We start from the raw sequence: 23,872 nt of genomic DNA, 5'->3' as shown, positions 1-23,872 counted from the left end.
AACAGGAAGAAGAGGCAAGAAAGCAGCAGATCTTTTTTCAGACATATAAACAGTCAATAAATCAAATAATCGATCGTCTAAGTGCTCAAGTCAGCATATGATGATAAAAATATGTAAACAAAAATATAAATTTACATAAATTAGAAAGAACAGGCATCTAGTGGTTATGGGAGCAAGAAATTCAATAATAATGCCATAAAAACAGGTTTGCAGTTATGGATTAGATACAAAAAACAAAGGTACAAAAGACTAAGAAAAACAAATTTGTGGAAATAAACAGAAAGACAATGAGATACTATACATTTGTAAAAATGTGGGTGACAGGAGAAATATCATGCTGAATAAGGCACATGAGTTAAGGAAAAAAAGCTCTATACTGGAGGAAAACTGAGAAAAGAAATATATGAAGGGAAATTTAAGCTTAAACTCAGCTAGCACAGAGGGTGTCCACAGAAGAAATAAAGATGGTTAAGGCACAATATGAATATGCTGTAGGTCATAGTTTGACTTGAGAGACTACCGTAGAAAAATGGAGTGCTCAAAATATTTTACACTTCCAGTAACAGTAGCATTTGAAAAGTAATCAGTTCATCCTATTTAAATCTTTTTTTAATTGTAGAAATGGATTTCAATCATCTTAGCCATCTCCACGGTATGATCTGGTAAACTAAATTATAGTATAAAATATACATTGCTACATCATACCATAGGTTTGGCTGAATCCTTGTGTGATAAACACTTATCTGAGATTAGAATGTTTCACATTTAAAAAATATTGTTTGAAATGTACATACGTTTTACTTGCTGTTTTCATAAAATATTATTTATTAAACTTTAATATATAAAGAAATACTGTTAATTCTGATTAACCACAGAAAAAACATGTGATGCACAGAACCCACCTCTCTTTCAATAGGCCTTTACCTTTTTTTCTTACATAGATTTATACATTATAGAGATTAACTTTGTCTGCTCAGGTTATAGGACACTGAAAGTTAACTCACAACACTCAAATAAATCATGGCAAAATGATTTCATTTCAGAAACTGTGTTCTGAGTTTCAGTCATTTGCTAGGCTGTCAAAACTATGTGGGGATGTGTGTTGTATGTGCGTGATGACTTAATTTGCCCTGAGTTTGTGTGACTTTACTGGTGAACTCTACTGAGTTTTTCTTGCCTTGTATCCTGTTCTGCCCCTCTGAGATCCTGAGTAGAATTAAGTGGTATTGAAATTGTTTAAATATAATGTATGTGTCTTAATCCTCAACTGTCTGCAATAATAAAAATACATCCTGTGCAAAAAATAATTAAGTTGTAACCCACAGTAATACAGGTTTCTATACTGAAGACTAACAAAAGTCCACTGAAAATGAACCACCAGATCATGAGGCTTAAAATATTTAATAATTATCCAGCCCTAGTTTAACAATAACACCTTTTATTCTTCTAATAATGATATTTCTGTCTCAAATGCAAAATTAAGTATAAGGAAATAATATATTCCTTTATAGCTAAAAGCCCTACATTTGCCATACATGAGACAAATAATTACATTTTTACCATTTTTAACATTTACAGTACATTTCCTTAAACCAAGCAGGAAAAACAAATCGAATTATTGGCTGCAGTAAAAAACAGATGTTCTTAGAGGAAAACCTCAATCATCTGGACTTGTAAATCAAACCAGGAGCTGCAGCAGTGTCAGATGTGTCTTGTCCTTGGTATTGTTGTCGCCCCTTAATGCATGTTTGAGATGTAAGATAACCTTCAGAAGTGGGTCTCTGACAGGACCTAAACTGTTTTTACTTACTTTGATATGCCTTCTTCTATCCCATCACCTCTTACTTTGACTTACCCATTTATTTGGATCCGGCCACATTTCTTAAGACTGCAGTAACTTTTGGGGCTGTAAATACTTGAAATTTGTAGTGTTACTTTCTATTTATTCAGTTTTGTTTTGGTTACTCTTGCAATATAACTAGCATGATTGGATAATAACTTTCAGTTAGACATCCCTTTATTATTAAAACTGAAATACAATGTAATAAATTAAAGGTTAATATTATACATACTGTATATAAAGTTAGCTGACATCAGAGACAGTGATCTTGCCCTCTCTAAATACTGTATCTGAGAACCAATGTAAAGTACTGATGAAGGTGTAATTATGGATTAAGACTAAATTTTAAACCATAAATTTTGCTTTTTTTCTGAAAAACTGCACCAATAGTATTACTGTAATGCATTCCAATCAAGATTACCAAGGAAAGATATAATCTGACTGCTCCTTTTACAAAATGCAACAGAAAGGCAACAGAAAGAATATTAATCAAAAAGAAAATTTGAACACATTTCAACAGCATTACCTCTGTTACATTGGCTTTCAGTGTATTTTAGGATTGACTTCAAAGTATACCTAACTGTATATAAGACACTGAACAATAAAGCACCTCCTTATACTTGGGAATATCTATTTACATATTACCTATTTATAACCTCAGATTTTTGAACACTGACTAGCTGAATGTTCTGAAACATAATATAACTGGAGAAACAGCCTTCATACACTAAAAAATGTGAATATTTTGCCAAGAACAATACTTCAGACTACTACTGGTGAACATTTTAAAAAACTACTACAAACTTTAATTTGGCCTTTACATAATTTATTGATCTATTTTAAAAGATTTAATTACAACTTTATAATCATATATTTTCATATATGTTCATAGTGTTAGATGTGACTGTTTCTTATAGTACAACAGTACCGTTATTCATATATAACCTTTCCAGTTACTACTGATTTCTTTTGTACTCATTTTCTCTTTTTGATATCCTGTGGTAGTGTTCTGTACCACTACCACTTGGTGGACATACTCTGTAGCTGTCTTTGATTCTAGAAAGGGTGAATCGGTCTACTACCATGATGATATCCGTGGTATTGATCCTTCTAGGACTTTTCATTACATGTATTACATTTAAGTACTTCAGAATGCCCAAATGGGACTGGATGGTATTTTAGGTTTGGGCCACCTAGAGGTTTATTTTCTCTTGCAACCACATCAAATAGAGCATTTCTTTTTCTCTCCTCCCTGACCTTCTGATAATAGCATATGATATCAAATCTGTCACCACTAGAGGCTTACAGACCACACAAATTGAGATGTGATTTAATTTATAGTATGTTCATCCCCATTAGGGATTCTTCCATTTCTTCCTTTTATTAATTTTTCTACCTTTTACAATATTTATTTTTGTAATTTTTATTTTACTATTTGTAAAACAATATTTCTGTATGTAAATGTACTAATTAAATATTATATAAAGTTGTAATATCTACTATTTTTTTCAGTTTACAAAGACTAATGCATACACAGCCAATTAAACAACTGAAATACTTTAAAAGTTGTGAGAAGATAAAGTGCATATTGTCAACAAAGACAGGTCCCAATTATCTTGATGCTTGTGTGAAATATCTAGGAGAATTCACAGGTTTAACAGATCCCACAACCATCTTACACTCAACTTCATAAAATAAGTTCAGTATGTGACAAAGTACAAATTCTGTGGGACACAGTTGATTTTCCCGTGCTTACCATCAAACTGCTAACAATACTGCACAAAGAAGAAAAAAATTAATTGGCATTTTTACATAGCATCTAAAACAGCAAAAACAGCAAAAATAACCTTAAACTATTTTTCACTCCAGATCAAATCCAACCACATCATAAAATCTGATCTTCCTCCACAACAAGCAAGCAAATAGTAATCACGTTCTCATTTAAAGTACTGTATATTGTCACTACAGGTCTGGTCATATTAGACTGTTGAACTTGCACTGGTATAGTGCATTGCCGCACCCACCACACAACGAACCACCTCAGGATCCTGGTTGGCAACCCCCAAGCAAAGACGCAGTCTAGTCCCACCATCTGGAAATGACCATCTATCTGCTGTAGCCTTGTCCAGCTACTTGGGTCATCAGCAATGAGGATCCTGCGAGCTGGATCCCACTCAGGGAATTCCGCCACATGGCCATAGTGCCATAACTTACACTCCCTCACAATGCAAGTAACATGCCTCTTTCAGGACTCTGTGAGCATCGTCTTGTTCGACACAAAGTCAAACTAGTGGTACCCAAAGATTCTCCAAAGAGACACATTTCCAAAGGAGTCCAGTCTTTGTTTTAGGTCACTGGATAGCACCCATGTCTTGCAACCATATAGCAAAACAGGAAGCACCAAGACTCTAAAGACTTGGACCTTCATCCTCCTGCAAAGATATCGGGAGTGCCACACATTTCCAGCGACCTCATGACCCCACATGCTCTCCCAATCCATCTATTGACTTCATACGAAGAGTCACAAGAGACATGAATGTCGCTGCCGAGGTAAGTAAACCTTTCAACGCAGTCGATATTCTCTCCGCAGACAAGCACATTGCTGATGGCTGTCTCCAAGAGGTCATTAAAAGCCTGGATCTTGGTTTTTATCCAGGACACTTGCAAGCCCAGACACTCCGACTCCTCACTTATTCTTTTGTGAGCCAAAAACAGAAACCCCCATTGATTCCATGAAGACCATGTATTTGTCATGAGTTAATATTGTAACTTGCCAAGTCTACTCCTGAACATTTATAGTGGAATAACTGACATGGCATCCTTAAAACTGCTTCCTTGGTTTACTAAACATGTTTTGTATATGCACAATACAAAAAGATTACACCTCTAAAATTTTCTGAGTCTTTTCCTACACGTTTATACAGTCAGTCCAGACTGGATTTAGTTGTTGTTGGATTACCACTGTGGAAGGAAGGATATATTTTATTGTTGCAAAGCTTTTGGGTTTGAATCCATTTGGTTAAACACCAAATAAAGACATCTGATGACAGTTACAGTAACATAAGTTTTTAATAATAATAATAATATTCCAAATCATTGGGTTCAGTTCCACACCCAAATCACATTTGGCTAATTTTAGAATCTTGAGTTATCCTAATCTGTACATCTTTGGAATGTAGGAGGAAACTCAGAGGACCTAGAAAAACAGCTGGGATGGGCACTGATGCCTCATAGCTTCAGAAATGTATATAGGATTCAAAGGCTAATTACTGTCTTTATTGATTTGTAATTAGATTCTCCATTTTTCCTGACACATGCCTAAGACATTTATGTCAGCTTTTGACAATAATCTGAAAGGAGCGTTTCACTAGATGTAGGGATTTTCTATGAACCAATAAATGAGATTTAAATATATCATGTTACCAAAAAATACTGTACATTAATTTAAATACAGGTTAAAAATTCAGGCAATTGACACAAGCAAAAACATTACTAACATGCTGCTTTCACAGTTAGGTATTAAAAAACATTCATACATTTGTCAGGATGCAAAATAATTATTGTCATGTACTGTTGAACTGATGACTCATTGAAAACAGTTTGCTGCTCAAACTATGCTACCGTGTTACCCCAAATGACTAAAGCAGGGGTAGGCAACGTCAGTCCTGGAGTGCCACAGTATGTGCAGGTTTTTGTTCCAACCCAGTTCCTTAACGAGAACTCAATTATTGCTGATGAAGCACATATTGCTTAAGTGACATTTTAATGCTTCATTTTAGTGGTCTCGCTTGTTAAGGTTCTCCAACCTTAATTGCTTATTTCAATCTTAAACTGCTGCATTCAGTGTTTTAATTGCTCCTTATTAGCAATAAGATGTAAAAGACAAAGCAGCCAGCAGTTCTCCAGCTTGCTTTTTTCCAATTACATCTGTGTGTGTTCATCATGCACAGTTTGATTTAATAAAACACTTAATAGAAAAATGTGACAGACTGAAAATGATCTGTTTTAGGCTTCAAATCATTTGGATGATATCCTTGGAAAGGAAAAAAATCTATGATATAAAAGCCTTACATTGCAGACTAACAAGCCATAAAATTAAATAAGGTCTGAGATTGGCAATGATTGGTTTCTAATTAAGCAATTGGGTTGAATGAAAACCTGTAGCCACTGCGGCTCACCAGGACCGACATTGCCTACCCCTGTTTTACATCTTATTGCTAATAAGGAGCAATTAAAACACTGAATGCAGCAGTTTAAGATTGAAATAAGCAATTAAGGTTGGAGAACCTTAACAAGCGAGACAACTAAAATGAAGCATTAAAATGTCATTTAAGCAATATGTGCTTCATCAGCAATAATTGAGTTCTCGTTAAGGAACTGGGTTGGAACAAAAACCTGCACATACTGTGGCACTCCAGGACCGACGTTGCCTACCCCTGGACTAAAGCACCAACTTTTTGGAGAATTATATGTATAATTCAACGTGTCCTGTGTGACGCTAACCTAATACTGCTTTGTGCCTCAAGAAATACATTCCTGACAATGAAAAATGGTAGAGAATGCTTCTTATTAACAGTGACTCGCAACTTGTTAGAAACTAAGGAAAAATGGATTAATGCAGTTTCAGAAAATATTCTGATAAACAGCACATGTTTATATGAAGGTTATGTTTATATGCTGCATTGTTTTAAATTAGCAATCAAATGGCACCTGCAGGTCACTCGGCTCTTGTTCAGAAAGCGGACACCACTTGGTTGTTTCACAATAATTAAGATTAGGTATATAAGTAGGTTTCACATTTCTGTTATCATTTTAGCCCTAAAATAATGACTTAACATCAGGGACCTATTTTATTGACCTTAAGGTTAGTGTTTGGGCGAGGGGAATGCCGTCTCAAGTGGCGTCCGCTTTCTGAGCAAGACCCGACCACTCTACTAGCAGGCTTCTCAACTGCGGAAGTTGATTGCTTATAACTACTTTCTGTTGAAATGTACAAATACATTCTGTGTCTTAGCTAAAACAACACAATGCCAGTAAACATTGTACACTTACATTATACTAGTGTTATTGTTAGTATTTATTACTCTTTAATGTGATAATTGTAGTTGCTGAATAAACACTTTGTACTTGAATTCCTTTATGACCTAAGTCAATCACCCACGCCAAAAAGGAATATGCATGACAAGGTGGCAAGTAACCTTAGTAAATTAAGCTGGCACTGGTACAATGATCTAAAGTAGTGTTTCCCAACCTCAGTCCTGGGGGCACACTGTGGCTGCAGGTTTTTGTTCCAACCAGCTTCTGTTTTTAATTGGACTCCTGGGCTAATTAAGTGAACTGTTATTTCCCAAGTTCTGTGTTTTGGGAACAATATAGAAATTAGAAAACGAAGTTTGTTAAAAAAAAAAATATATATATATTAAAATGTACCAAGCAGTTATATGGGAATAATGTATTTTTTTCTTTTTAACAATATTTTCACCCTGATTTTCATTCTACTTTTCTAGGTGTTCTAATTGTTTAATTAATCCATTATTTACTAATTATTGGGTCTGATGGTAAAGTAGTTGCAGCCTTAGATTATTCAGTGTTGTTTGCCTGCGTGTCTGCTCTGCTCATTTTTAATTGTCATTAATAAGATACAACGAAGGGGGAAAACTGCACAGAGAAAGGGCAAAATATAATGAAATCAACAGAAGAGAGTTAAGCATTTACATCTATAGCAAAAGCAGAAATATTTCTAAATGTCTTATAAATGTAACAATCATGCTGCTGTGCTTTTCTGAATGTAGAGTAAAAGAAAAATAATACCAGCTAATTAAATGAGATCAGTGTCATCAGGTGTTGTCACTGATTAGGAATCTGCTTGGAACAAAAACCTGCATCCACAGTATGCCCCCAGGAACGAGGTTGGGAAACACTGATCTAAAGCACATGGTCACAGCAACATTAGAATTAGTATAGTCTGGAATAAATAGCTAAATATCTTTGAGCAGCATTCTGAATGTCTTAAATGAAACTCTTCAGTCAAACTGTCAAACAATTACAAAATGTTGTTACAGTGATTCTTTACTGGAAACCTGAACAAGCTGGAGCACATCCTCTAAAAAATTTGGCTGAAAATTACTTCTAACCAGTAGGAAAAGCTGATACACAGTGACTGCAAACTGTTATTGCCATAAAAAAGTCTCAAATAGGTATTAACATGACAGGCAGTAACCAATAAACAAGCAGGATAATTCAGCTTTTGATTTTGTTTTTAAGATATCTGCTAATCAACATATAATTTTATTTTTAGAAATGTCCTTCTTGTGTGTATGATTTTGTAATTAAATACAGTTTGGAACAAAAAGTTCACAAGCCACTATATTAAGCTTTATTAGCACAAATTATGTAAAAAGTACCATCTCCTACCAAAATTTTTGAATTGATGGTTATTTACAGTATACGTATTCATATATGCACTATAATTAGATAAAATGGTTTGCATTATATGACCATTAAACTCAAGCTGTACTGCTAACAAAAATATTTCAGCTCTGCTGTATTATCAAGCGTTGTCTTCTTGTCAACTTCATAATGTTTAAACCCCTCATTATTCAGGAGTATTTATAGGTGTTGCATAAACTAGATGTATTTAGATGTTTAAATGTTTAAATTGCAAAATGTTTATAATTTACTAAAATAGCAACTACGCATAAGCTTATAGTTTTCTACGTCAAGCTGAAATCAGATGTGTTAGCAATCAATGCTCAACCAATTAAAAATATTAGTCTTTTTTCTTACCTGGTAATTAAACAACAATCATGAACTATATTTTCTTCAACAAATACTCCACTCTCTTCTTTTGTTTCTATAAAGTTTCCATTATGATACCACTGCACCATGGTTGTACTATCTATGTATGTGGCAGTGCACTGAAAAGGCAGGCGATCTCCTTGAAAAACTATCTGTCTTTGAGATGGTATCAGCTGAAATAAAGGCAGTTCCAGAGGACCATCTAAGCAAAAAAAAAAAAAAAAAAAAAGTCTAATAAATCTAATTTTGAAAAACTTGAATTTAAACCTTAACAGAACCACACCTAGCCCTAAATATCCAACTAGAGATATTTAATATCTTACCTGTATTTTTTTTCACTTTCTGGATTCCCAGTTGCACAAAACAAATTAATGAATATTTCTTTTATAAACACACTTAATTCTTTAACTTGTAACATTTTTGGAGTCTTTCAATAACAAGTAAAACAGAAAATAAATGAATTAATCTTCATTTAAACTCAACTCCATTTCTGTCTTCATAGACTTAATATTCAAAGGTGTCTTCTTTAGAACTTATCTCCTAGATAGAGGTAAGCATGCTATCTTCTATCTAGATGTGTAAGACAGAAGCACCACAGCTGGGCAGTAGATGTTTGCACTAAAAAAACATGCAAATATTACAACATTTATTGCTGTGAGATATGAGACTTGTGTGTTAAGGTAGTTGACATTTAGCTAATCCGCATCTTTATGACTTACTGTATGTTTGTAAAAAAGTGTGCTCTCTTTGTAGCTAGACTATTACTAGAAACAGAAACTGCAGCTTTCTCCACCACATATGTCACAATATTTAAAACTAATAGTAAATATATTCTCAAACAAGTGCGACTAGGCTAATTCTAAGACTGAGGAATAAGCTATGAGGAGAGACTGAAGGAACTGAACCATTTAAGCAAGTGGAGATTAAGAGGGAACATGACTGAAGTGTCTAAAATTATTAATTGAATTAGTACAGGGAAATAATTAGAAACTTGTTAAGGGAAGATTTCACAAAAATGTTAGAAACTATTTCTTCATGCAAAGAACCATAGATTTACCAAGGAGCGTTGTGGATTGTAGGACTGTGAGGACCTTCAAATCTGAACTTGATGTTATTTTGGACAATCTAGGTGAATAGAATGGACAAGATTGTGGGGCTGAATGGCCAGTTCTCATCATAATTTTTGTAATATTTTAATGTTCCCATCAATTGAAGTGACAAGAGAGCAGTTTTTTGCAGAAACAAAGTTAACATCTGTCCAGCCTAACCTGTCATTTTACCATCTTTGTTAGGGTTGTGTTTTTTTCAGCATGTTACAGTACTCAATAACTTTACAGACTTCTTTATAAAAGCAGTTTAATTTTTTGGTCCCTTACAATTAAATTGTGTTCTACATACCATATTGATTACATACTTGCTTCTGTTTCTGTCAGTGTCATACTCAAAGTACTCCCAGAAAATACTGTCCCATTTACAACAAATTCTTTGCTGTGTGTTTATATCATATAAAAGCATGTTCTTATCTAGGCAGCTGGCAACCATAAAAATTATTAGGCTACATAGCCATACAGTGCCTAACCATTAAGTGTAAGGAAGGAATAGTCAATGGCAATTTCCCTGTAAAGACCATTAACATTACCCTGGGAGCATTAGTTATATTATGGAATATAATTATCTATCTGTATGAAAAATCTAAAATTTTTATGCATAACAGTAGACACTTGAAATATATTTATTGAAGTTCCATATTTGTAAACCATTCAGACACAAATAAGATAGAGCTGCCAGGCAAGAGGAAAAGAGGAAGGCCTAAGCAAAGGTTTATGGATGTGGTGAGAGAGGACATGCAGGTGACGGGTGTAACAGAGCAAGATGCAGAGGACAGAAAGATATGAAAGGAGATGATCTGCTGTGGCAACCCCTAACGGGAGCAGCCGAAAGAAGAAGAATCATCTAGCTGATGAGATATACTTTAAGTTGTTTATGATCGTAATTTAAATAAATTGCAATGGGCAACTAAACCACATAACACTTTTAACAGCATATTGAATATTACTTGATTATTAAAAATTATTGAATAATTGATTTACATAGCTACATGCAGAATCAAATTATAGATTTAAAAAAATAAATAAGCCCAGAAACAGATTTTCATGTTTGTAATAAATAATGTTTTCCATTTATCAATTAATTTATTTATGATTGAATCCTTCTAATCCTCTAGAGTCTATTCTGGCAGTATCAGATATGAGGCAAACACAAAAAAGTTAATTCACAAATTTGACAACAATAATAAATTAAATTTTGGAAAATACAATGAAAAAAAAACTGTATCATGACCATATAGCCATCTTAATATCTAACTACAGAAAGCAAAAACAAGAAAATGTTTAGGCTTATTGTAAAAGGAATTTGATGAGGGGTGCTCGGTGTTAAATCCTGAGCTGATCTTCATATCATAATTCAGTGAGCTCCACAATTCAATTGTTTTAACATGATTTACAGGTTTTTAACATGCTTTATTCTTTTTGGAAGAAAGTGTTTTTTTCTGTCTTCAAACCATAATATATTTATGAATAAAACAATTTGTTACAACTTCTGTCATCTTGATGATGGGATCTAAACAGCATGAACTCAGACTAGATGTTAATGTTTACTTTTCAAATATGGGTTACCTGTTAAAATATTTGGTCACTGAGTTTTGCATTGCTGTGTGGCATAAACCAAAGGTACTTATAGTAAAGGCAAAAAATGTTGGCAATGATTGACCATAATACATATTTTAATGTTTTTTTAAAGGACGTGCATATGGGCAAGTGTATTTAGTGTCTATCATGAACAAAATGTGTTACACACTATATAAGAAATAAAAGAGTGAGGCTAGCATTAAGTAAATTAAGCAAACATATTAAAGATGTACAATAACAATGAATGAAATGAAACACCACAGAGCTGAATATGCAGAAAAGAGATGGACAGAAATAGACACATGATAACAACAATAAAGAAAACTGTTACAAGTCTCAGTAGCAATAATATGACATAACACTGTGACACTAAAAAAGTACAGATCAACAGCTCAGTAAGCTTTGAGTGTATAAAAATTGGCATCAGTTTAGTAGTAAGGGGACTGATTTCAGAGCATAATGGGTGCTGGCAGAAATAACCTCCTATAGCTCTCTCTGCAGCAGAGCACATGGCTTGATAGTGACATAAAATGAGATAGCCTTGGATTCTTTGAAATTCACCAGCATCTCCTTTGTCTTGCCTTAGTGCTGTCCCTAAATTCTAAGGTGCTCAGGGTATACAGAAATGAAGCCAATACAGTCTGTTGTGGAGCCTTTTGTTGCATATAACTATTTGACACACATCTCTGTAGATGTACAACCTGTGGTCTGACAATCAGGAAGCACATAATTCAGAATGCAATGGATGACTCTAACATCATCAACATCTTACCCAACAACACAGGGTACATAGTGTGGAAAACAGTTAAGAAATCAAAAAAATCCCTGCATCTTAAACTGCAATGTGACTCTTGTAAGCAGAAGGTAATGCAATTATCTAATCAGATGTTCAAGGTGAGCCATGGTTAGTTTCTCTGTGGTCTTCATGGTTTTTTATGTCAAAACCAACAGTCAACAATTATTTTGACTGGCCTTTCACAAGAAATGAAATCAAGCAGGACATTTTGCACATTATTCCTAAGGTTTTTGGGCTCAAACTCATGTTGAAAATATTCTGGAGAACTCCACTATGCTTCTTGGAAGACACCTTAGTTTCATAACATTGGGCCATGCAGTCATACCCAGAAGGTTTGCAATGAATGTCAGTCTAGATTGGCAAATAGCAAACTGGCTGTGAGGCTAGGAGATTGAATCATTCTAGCAGGAGAAAGGACATGGTGGTTAGTTGATATCTGCAGAATGGGGATAACTGGGGCAGGATTGAATGTCCAACAGTGGTTTACTGCTATCAGAACATAATGCAGCCTTACAAACTATAAAGTCCACACAAAAACTGATGTAATCCATAATGGAGTTACATTAGACCATTGCTATTCATGTCATGTGACTCACAGAGCACATTCCAGTTAGCAATCCCTCAGGCCTAAGATGATCTTGTGGTCCAATGTATCAAGTATTGTGAAACTTATATGCCTCTTGGACATTAGCATAATGCTTACATTGCTGTTAGCAAAAATTAAGAATGATGAATGTAGAAAAAGTTGACGAGGTAGAAACATGGTTAAAGTGTACAAAAACCACAATTAAAGAATATACAGCCTGGTCAAGTTTTGATTAAATAATTCATCTTAATGTTATCATCCAATTAAGGTCCATCTTAATAATCTTTACTTAATCACTTAACTTAAACCCTGTATTAGTTAAGTGCATACTGTACATTTAATGACATATCTATATTATGAATTTATTATGTAATAAAAATGTTTACAGCTATGACTACATTATAGCAAAGTAGTGGGCAACGTGATGATACTGCTGTCTCAAACATCCAGAGGCTTGAGTTTATATACAACCCCAAATCACTATCTGTGTGCAATTTTAATGCTCTCCAGTGTCCATTTCAGTTTCCACTAAGTTACTCTCCTTGCAGAATCCAAATGCCTACAGATTAGGCTGATTGCCCAGCATAAGTTTAAGTGAGAGTGGATGAGCATGCATGCCTTGCCACGTGTTGGCATTCTGTCTAGCACTGGTTCTAGCAATCCACTCAGTACTGTATAGCTGTAATGATCTTTAGAGCTTTGCATTAGATTCAGCATTTTAGCAAAATGGATGAATTAATTCATTATGTATTTAGATGAAAACATATTATGGATCTGGAAGCCATTAAAGTATGAATAAAATATAATACAATGGAAAAGCATTGCTGGAATGAAATATGCAATATATGTCTACATCAACACTACTGTATTTCTTCAAGCGCAGCACAGACCTTATACAATTACCACTAAAGGACTGGAAGTGATCCTCTTCTTCTTCTTTTGGCTACTCTCATTAGGGGTCACCACAGTTGATCATGTTTCCATATTTTCCTGTCCTCTGCGTCTTGCTCTGTTACACCCACCACCTCCATGTCCTCTCACCACATCTATAAACCTCCTCTTAGGCCTGCCTCTTTCCCTCTTGCCTGGCAGCTCCATCCCTAGCATCCTTCTCCCAATATGCCCAACATCTCTGTACATGTTCAAACCAACGCAACCTTGCCTCTCTGGCTTTGTCTACAAACTATCCAACCTGAGCTGAATGTATTCGTTCCTAATCCTGACCATCCCCGTCACACCCAATGCAAATTGTAACATCTTTAACTCTTCTGCCTCCAGCTCTGTCTCCTGTCTTTTTGTCAATGCTACAGTCTCCAACACATGTAACATAGCTGGTCTCACTACTGCCTTGAATACCTTCCCTTTCACTGTTGTTGGTACCCGTCTGTCACAAATTACTCCTGACACTCTTCTCCACCCACTCCACCCTGTCTGCACTCTCTTCTTCACCTCTCTTCCATATTCCCCATTACTCTGTACTGTTGATCCCAAGTATTTAAACTTAGCCACCTTCACCAGCTCTACTCCCCACATCCTCTCAATTTCTCTGACCTCCCTTTCATTCACACATATGAATTCTGTCTTGGTCCTACTGACCTTCATTCCTCTCCTCTCTAGAGCATATCTCCACCTCTCTAGGGTCTCCTCAACCTTCTCCCTACTCTTATTACAGATCACAATGTCATCCGCAAACATCATAGTCCACAGGGACTCCTGCCTAATCTATTCTGTCAACCTGTCCATCACTACTGCAATTAAGAAAAGGCTCAGAACCAATCCCTGATGTAATACCAATTTCACCTTAAACGCATCTATCACTGCTATAGCAGACCTTACCACTGTCACACTTCCTTGTGCATATTCTGTACCACTCTTACATACTTCTCTTCCACTCCCAACTTCTTCATACAATACCAATTAAAAATATATTGTTTAGACCTATAACTACTGTAACAGTCCCAAAATTTATTTATTTACCACTAACAATTATGTTTACAGAAATTCAAAAATTATTTATTTCTACAACCAAACAAAAAATAAAGGCAATTTATAGATTTTTTTAAAAACGGTTCATATTTGTAGGGTATTCTGTAATAATGTATTTAATGAGCTGAAACTGGTATTACATCAAAGAAGCAAAGTGAAATTACTTTTCATGTGACAAAAAGTGAAACATTTGTAATTTAAAACCTATATAGTCTGTAAACACCGTATGCTTGAAACAAAAATGCAATGAACACCGCAAGAGTATTGAGATTCCACTCAGTTATTATAATCATTATACTACTGCAGCCATACCATGATTATGTAGATATAAAAAGAACAGCTCTTTCTGTCTCTATTTAAAGTTGAAGATTTGTGTTTAAGGCCAGAGGACACTTGAATCACTCCGAGTCCACACTTGTCTGTGCTGTGTGGTGCCACCTATATATATACTGTACTAGCAAAATACCCGCGCTTCGCAGCGGAGAAGTAGTGTGTTAAAGAAGTTATGAAAAAGAAAAGGAAACATTTTAAAAATAACATAACATGATTGTCAATGTAATTGTCGTAGGCTTATTTTAGTATTGACTATGAATTTGATGATTGTAAAGAGTTTAATTTATGATTATAAATGTTGTGTATAAGAAATTCACATTTTTAGGATGTAAGGATCTCTTTATAAAAATGACCAAGCTGTCTGCTGAGCTTACTCTTGAGCATGCAACGTACAGTTGGCCATGTGAGAAGCAATCTTGTGTCAAGTCAATGCCGACCTTTTTTAGAGTCTGGCCCTGTGACTTATTTATTGTCATAGCAAAGCAGACCCTTGGAGGGGTTTGAATTGGAATGGGAGGTCAGAGGGTATGACAGGGATGCAAGGAATAAATATAGTCTCCCCTGAGCCAGTTCCACTGAAAACAGTTGCCTCAATGAGGTTGTTGTGCAGAGATTTGATCTGAAGCCTGGTGCCGTTACAAAGTTTTGGTGGTTGTAAGTTTTGTAGTAAAGAGGTGGAGTAAACAAAAAGGCAAGAGTCACCAGCAGGAAGACATGAAGCAAGGCCAACAATAACAGGCTTGAAGCGGTGGAGTAAATTAGAAGGGAGCAGTGAGCACGACGAACATCTGAGGAAAGTAAGGAAGCGAGTGAGGAGGCACATGAGTGCTGGATGTCGTTAATGTATATAGGCAGGGAGCCAACCACATGGTAGGTGTGCGGACAGCGGCCATGCAGAAAAAGGAAGGGTGACCGGGGGCAGCCCTTCTGCATCTCTGCCATGAAATAAATCCTCTGTTAATGGAAATAAGGAATGAAACCGCCAAAAGAAGAGGTCAGTTCCGAAAGTTCCTTACGGCATAATGATGAGAACCGCCAAAAAGAAGACGTTATTTTCGAAAGTTCGTTATGAGGCACGCCGCGAAATGAAACATACTTAACGTTTGTAAGTACAGTGTAAAGGATGAGCATGGGAAATTTGGGCTTCCTATGTATATTGGAAGTCGCAGAAATAGTGAGGAGGGATTTCCCCTATCTATATATACAGTTTAGGGGGTACACCCATTCCCCCCCAACCCCTTGGGTGTTGCAATAGGACATGAAACATACCTAACTTTTGTAAGTACACTATAAGGAATGAGCATGCGAAATTTCAGCTTCCCACCTATATGGAAAGTGGGAGAATTAGTGATGAGTCAGTGAGGGCGTTGCCTTTTATATATATAGATACATACATACTTGTATATATAATGCAAAGTATTCACTCACTCAGCACTACTCATCACTCATTCACTATTTCCCACTTAGATAAAAAGCTGAGGAGACGTCAGTTTTACTGGACTGCACTAAAGCATGAGTCTTAAGGGACAGTTTCCTGCCCTGTTGGTTTTAACCTCGGTTTTAAAGGAATATTTATGTGATTGATTTTTAACCTCCACAGTTCACCTGTTTTTATCAACAGTGTTGGGTTCAAGAGGCTTCCAAAACAAGACTGGGAGCGTGAAGCCAACCCACACCATCACAGGGTTAAACTCCTCCCACAACAGAAAAGATATTTTTTGATATTTTTCAATAATAATGCTGTAGCAAGTGGTCTGCTTTAAGGCACCCAATCTTTTTTGCCTCTCATCGTCAACAGTCTGCCAGTTGAACTCCACCAGTACAATAGTGCCACTCGCCAACAGCGTGGATGGACAAGTGAATGAGCTGAGGTGTTTTGAGGAGGAAAAAACTGGATACTATGTGGCATGAATTGTGGAAGAAGGAAAGTTCACTGAAGCTGAAGTAAGATGTAGTTACACACTCAAAGTGTGCTATATACTTCAAGTCTAGCTGCCAGAGAGTGAGAGAGAAATACATGAGAGAATGGTATACACAGTATACGCATATCACACCAAGGGGAACTAATTTCCCCTTTCAATTTATTATATCCTGTTGTACCCCTTTCTATAAGATGCCATTTGTGACTTAACTCATACTTCACAGTTTATAACACCAAATACTGAAACACTTACCCTTTGTACTAAAATGAATATGCTATCTGTATTTGCCTGTATCTTGATATTGTGACTGAAAAACTACAAACATTTACTGACTTGACTGTTACAGGCCTGTAACAGCCAGAACAAAATTGAGAAGGCTGTGAATTTGTGTTTTATGCTGTAAACATCCTGCTGAGCAGCATCTAGGCATGAGAATTATTCCAACTCACACTGTGGTGTGTTGTTGTACTGAAAATTTCATAACACATACCATTCTCCTTCTAACACAGAAAAATCTGTTCATTGGTATTTTATGGATTGGTTGCATTAAACATATATTGGTATTCCATTGCTTTCTACATATAATTCCATTCTCAAAACCATTTAATCCAGTTCTTGGACTCCTGTCTCAGGAAGGTGGGGGTGAGGGTACATTTCAGTATTTTGTGTTTGTGTGTTTTTGTATATAAGCATTTCAAATACTTAATTTAGTGTGTGGGCAACTTTATTGTCTGACTATGAAAAATAAATACAATTGAAGTTTGAACATACAGCTGACGAAAAATATAAAAAGTAATACCTGACTAAATTATGTAAAAAATGAAAATTGTTAACATACAATAATAATAATTAGAGTTTCTCATTATTCACAGTTAATGCATGCAATTAACACATTAAAAAATTCCAGGATTAATATTTTTTAATGCAAAACCCTAAATGCGGTGAATTAATCCAGTTAATTTGGCTGTGCTTCACAGCACTGCCAAATGAATCCAAGTCTATTAACAGTAGTGGGTCACCGGCGCTTCATTGTTTCCTGATGTGTTTTATTCACATACAGTACACTAGTAGATTGCCAGGCGTCACTTATAATATGGGATCATCCCATATCAGACCATAAAGTGCTGCTTACCACATTGAATCAATAAGGAATGCAATTTTAGAACATTAGAAATACTGTATTAGCTCAACAAAACCCCACTAGTCCTAACAACTTAATTATTTCAAAATAACATCAAGTCAAGTTTTTCAACACCATTTTGTAACTTAGTTCATGTGTCAATGGCTTCCTGTGTTAATAACAATTTCCTAATGTTTGTATGAAATTTACTCTTAACAAGTTTCCAACTGTGTCCCCATGCTCTTGTTGAACTAAGTTTAAAGTATCAGTCTCTATCCACTGTAATAATGCCTTTCATAATTTTAAACAATTCACTTATGTTTCCTTTTAATCAATGTTTGCTTAAACTGAAAAGGCTCATCTCTTTTAAACTTTCCTCGTAACTCTTCTCTTGTAGTCCTGGAATCAGCCTAGTCACTCTACTCTGGTCTTTTTGTAGTGCAACCAGATGAGGCCTTACCAGTGTGTTATAAGGCTTGAGCATAATCTCCTTGGACTGAGTCAACACATCGTGCTATATAACCTAACATTCTATTATCCTTCTTAATGGTTTCTGAACATTGTCTGACAGTTGATAGTGTTGAGTCCACTATTACTCCTAAATCCTTCTCATAAGGTGCACTTTCATTTTTCAGACCACTTTTACTTCCTACGAGTTATACTTTACATTTACTTACATTAAATTTCATCTTGCCATAAATCTACTCAAGCCTGTATGAGCAAACACTGCAAACGTTGCCGGTTGCCATCCAAACGACCCCGGTTCACGTCCCATACATTCTCTTTTTCGTCCTGGGTATGATGTTAAACTGCATCCACCCTGCAAACATTCCTCCAACTTGCAGGGAAAACTTGGGGGTTGGTGGCAGGATTGGCATGTAGCTTTCTGCAGGAGCAGCTCTGCTGCAGCCGCCCATAAGAAGAGGATGGGGGAAAGCCCTCGGGAGCCTCATCCCCGGAAGTCATTACTGCCGGAGAGCCAATGGGGCCAGGCCTGTTGGAGATCACTGTACAGCAGCATTCGGGTCCCAATTTGAGGCAGCCCACCCATGTAGGCACATGGAACATCTTGTCTCTCCGACACGATGATCATCTTCCTCTGCTATCGGAGGAGCTTCATAAACTCTGCATTTCAGTGGCAGCACTATCTGTCGTGCGCAGACCTGGAATTGGCCAGATCTCTATAGGTGGGTACATCTTTTATTGGTCCGGTCTGAAGGCTGTCATACTCAGGGAGTAGCTGTTGCTGTGGCAGATTGGCTCCTTCCAATACAGTAGTCTCCGATATCACTCTTTCAACAAGCATATTATGAGACTCAGATTAAAGCACTCTCTGGGTGCCTTGTCTGTTGTCTCAGTGTAAGCTCTGACTGCAGTGAGTGATGTTTTATTTTCTCTAATGTCTAAAATTTTAAAAAATGAATACTTTTTCTAATCACAATGTCTTTGCAGCACTAGAACATATTTCTAAGCCTTTTAATGGAATCATGAACATCATTATACCATACCTGTTCCCATCACCATCACACACAACTATTCTGCTGTTAAGTATTTGAGAGGAAAGAGATAGAGGAAGGGAGAGGGTGTTTCAAAGAAGCAGGATGATTCAAAGAATGAGTCTCTTTTTTCTCTCTCATCATCTCTTTCTGTCTCTCTCAAATACACAGTACATGGAGGTGGTTTTAGGCAGGGTAAATTTATTTCAAAGTGTTGGTAAAAATGCTTTGCACACAAGAAGTTTATCTCTGCTACTTACTAAACATTCAAGAAGGGTACAGGATTTGGAATAGAGCATGTAACAGTTCAAAAGATCTTTGTCTATAGTTGATAAATACAATAATACACTTAACAATTACAATCAGCTACTATCCCTTTAGAGCTAGGCAGTCCTAAACATTTTTAAAAATTAAGAAACATGAGAACTACAAGGAACTAACGACTTTCATACTTTTAATAATACACAGTACCTTAATCTAAACTCTCACAAAGAAATTTCCTGGTTGATACAGCAGTCTTATTATCATGTCCCCAGGAATCCTCTTTTTTCAAACTTATGCTCTATGAACTGCTTGACTCCAAGCTCAACTCATAATTTTCTACATTGAGTTTCAGAGTACAAAGGCAGGCAGAAGATATCAATCTGGAAGATATGCTGCATTCTGACAACAGGACTCAATTACAAAAACATAAGCAGTACTGATTGTGTACAGCCATAGTAGGACTGTTAGAGAATGCACTATGATGCACTATGAGTACTTTTGATCCTACAATTTTCACATTACTTTAAGCAAACTCACATTCTCCAACCATCAACCAATGTGGAAACTACATCTATGAAAATAAAATAAGCTTCCCAAAAGCTGCTCAGAGAATCTCTTTTATCCCCATTGGCTGGTATTTGTTGTCGTGGCTTACATTTTCGAATATACACCCTGAATAAACATTGGGTTTTTGATTATAACATTAAAAATTACATATTCCTATCTCAATCAATTCTAAAATAAATATAATATGGATCTATTGGCTTTTCTATGCTGTAAGCATTTTATTAATTTCTTTAAATGTGTGCGTTATTTATTTTAAAACTTTTAAATTGCTAATCTATACTAATAAAAGGCAAAGCACTCACTCACTGACTCACTCATCACTAATTCTCCAACTTCCCATGTAGGTAGAAGGCTGAAATTTGGCAGGCTCATTCCTTACAGCTTACTTACAAAAGTTAAGCAGGTTTCATTTCGAAGTTCTACGCGTAATGGTCAAAACTGAATCCTACTTATGTACATATATACATCCATAGCCTGCAGCTCGGTCGCCGAGTGAGGTGGGGTTGCGTCCCCCAGCCTCCCACGTAGTTGGCTGCCTGCCTATATTGCGTCCCCCATCCCCATGCCTCCCACGTAGTTGGCTGCCTGCCTATTTTACACGTTTGGAGAACCGACAACGACTCTTAAACATCTTATATTCACAGGTGACGATTTTAGTAGTGGACACTTTGATGTTTATGAATGTTTCAACTCTCAAAAGCTGGATGCGAAGTTATCGATGAAACTGGTTGTATGCTTACAACGCTTGACAGATGCCAAATGTCACTTCAACACAACAAGTCCTGCAAATACTAACGTAATTGAAACAAACCATGAAACTCAAGCTGATTATGACAGCAGCAATCCAAACTGTGAGAAAACAGTAAAAAGGAGGTGTGTCAGACGTTGTGGTACATTTTCTGATGCAGCTGGACGGAAACAACTTCGTGACGCTACCGCCAAATACTCACAGAAAAATCCACAAGTTAATAGACACGCTGTCGCTAAATACTTGCAGGAAAATCCACAAGTTCATAGAGACGCTGTCGTTAACACTAGAATTACCAGAGCCTACGAAAAAACTCGTAAATCCGTCCCACCTTAAATCGCGTCTTAAAGCCGTTTGCACATCTCCGCCAGAGTCTTTTGTCATCTAAATGTGATGATAAACAAAAGCTACTAGCAGCCAGCTATTCCATCCCCCCACCGACTTAGAATGAACTCCTAGCTCATGCCTTGCCTTGATTTGATTATTTGGGATTGAAGTGGAGTTTTACAGTGGAAATAATTCGAGCGTTATTTGGAATACACGCATTTCATGTGTGTTCCGTTTCTACAGTATAGTAGGCTGTGCAAACACATTTTTAAAACAGAAACGTTTTTCATATTCTAATAGTAAATGACAAAATGTAGGCATAAACTATATAACGTATGAAGCCTGAAGTCCATATATCAAAGAAACACTTTCACAAAAGGTACAAATAAGAGAACACGTATTATTTGAAAACGAACAGCGTCAGATCAGGTGTGAAAATTTTATGTGAGATACGAAGAAGGCAGCTTCGCCAGCGTTTATGTGTCAGAACCCTTTTGGGGGGGGGGGGGGGCGTTAGTATGCATCGACTGCGAGAATGAAAAGTGAATTAAAAAAAAAAAAAAAGCTAACCTTTACCAGTATCTCACATAAAATTTTCACACCTGATCTGACGCTGTTCGTTTTCAAATAATATTGCATTAGTGCGATGAAGTTTTCACACATATTGTCTCTTTCAGGTGTGTAATAGAAACCACAACATAGAGAGAAGTGAGTACATTGCTTCTTACAGGAAAAGGTGATGGAAAAAGTGCATTGGTACGAGAATGCAGTCATGAGTATTCTGCAGTCTTTATGTGAAAACAGCATAAATAATGTGAAATCATTCTCTCCTCTGCATGTCCTGGAGTACAAAAGAAACAGCATACAGCAACATGTGGGGACTGGCAGGAACACTCAATAACACTGAATAAAAAGAAAATCAAGTGACGGTGAGATACGAAGGAAGGCAGCTTCGCCAGCGTTTATGTGTCAGAACCCTTTTGGGGGGGGGGGGGGCGTTAGTATGCATCGACTGCGAGAATGAAAAGTGAATTAAAAAAAAAAAAAAAAAAAAAGCTAACCTTTACCAGTATCATAAGTTACACCGGCTGTTACAGACTGAAATGAAATTTATGTTGTTATTCTAAAATTGTAAGAATAAGAGCAGGTTACTTCTCGAAGTGGAGCAGTGCGGGATCGAACTCGCCACCCTCTGATCCCCAGTCAGGAGCTGATACCATTATACCACCGCGGCAGTAGTAGTGAGAGTGTCAATGTGGCATGCTAACGCGGCTTTTTTTTTGTGCAGTTATATTTTTGAAGAAAAGCGCACGTGTTCTCTTATTTGTACCTTTTGTGAAAGTGTTTCTTTGATATATGGACTTCAGGCTTCATACGTTATATAGTTTATGCCTACATTTTGTCATTTACTATTAGAATATGAAAAACGTTTCTGTTTTAAAAATGTGTTTGCACAGCCTACTATAGAAATGGAACACACATGAAATGCGTGTATTCCAAATAACGCTCAAATTATTTCCACTCTAAAACTCCACTTCAATCCCAGGTAATCAAATCAAGGCAAGGCATGAGCTAGGAGTTCATTCTAAGTCGGTGGGGGGATGGAATAGCTGGCTGCTAGTAGCTTTTGTTTATCATCACATTTAGATGACAAAAGACTCTGGCGGAGATGTGCAAACGGCTTTAAGACGCGATTTAAGGTGGGACGGATTTATGAGTTTTTTCGTAGGCTCTGGTAATTCTAGTGTTAAATACTCGCAGGCAAATCCACAAGTTAATAGAGACGCTGCCGCTAACTATTCGCACGCAAATCCACAAGTTAATAGAGCTTCTGTTTCTAGGTATGATCCCAATAATAAAAAGCTCATAAGAAAACAACAGGTTTGGCTCAAAAAAGCCGATTGTGGATTTGCGTACAGCCACCGAAACTTTGTAACGGCACGAGACTTCAGGTCATATGTCTGCAAAAGAACCTAATTGAGGCAACTATTTTTACTGGCAGTGGCTCAGTGGAGAGAGTTTTTATTCCTTGCATCCCCGTTATACCTTCTGATCTGCAAATTCAATTCAAACGCCTCCAATTTCCAGTAAGGCTCTGCTTCGCAATGACAATTAATAAGTCCCTACAAAAGGTTGGCATTGATTTGAGGCAAGATTGCTTTTCACATGGCCAACTGTACGTTGCAAGCTCAAGAGTAAACTCAGCGCACAGCTTGGTCATATTACAACAGGAAGGCCGAACTGACAACGTGGTATACAAAGAGATCCTTAACAAATAATTATTTGTATATTTTCCCTCAGTTTAAAAATGTTTACTTTTCTTCTTAATAACAATTTTAAGGCAGTACTTCGCCGCTGCGAAGCGTCGGTATTTTGCTAGATTTTTTATAAACTTGAGAAAT

General features: G+C 36.4%; 1 protein-coding gene across 1 annotated transcript in view; it reads right to left on the bottom strand.

The window, feature by feature from the left end:
• LOC114646923 (adhesion G protein-coupled receptor A3) overlaps nt 1-23,872 on the bottom strand; it is a 557,815-nt gene that overhangs the window by 398,502 nt on the left and 135,441 nt on the right. Inside the window, exon 7 of the mRNA XM_028795327.2 lies at nt 8,627-8,840. Coding sequence (XP_028651160.2) covers nt 8,627-8,840 — 214 coding nt within the window. The remainder of the gene's footprint in view (nt 1-8,626; nt 8,841-23,872) is intronic.

This window comes from Erpetoichthys calabaricus, chromosome 2 (assembly GCF_900747795.2).
Source record: "Erpetoichthys calabaricus chromosome 2, fErpCal1.3, whole genome shotgun sequence".
NCBI classification, from domain to species: Eukaryota; Metazoa; Chordata; class Cladistia; order Polypteriformes; family Polypteridae; genus Erpetoichthys; species Erpetoichthys calabaricus.
The sequence above is the reverse complement of the archived record's forward strand: the minus strand, read 5'-3'. Positions and strand labels throughout refer to the sequence as shown.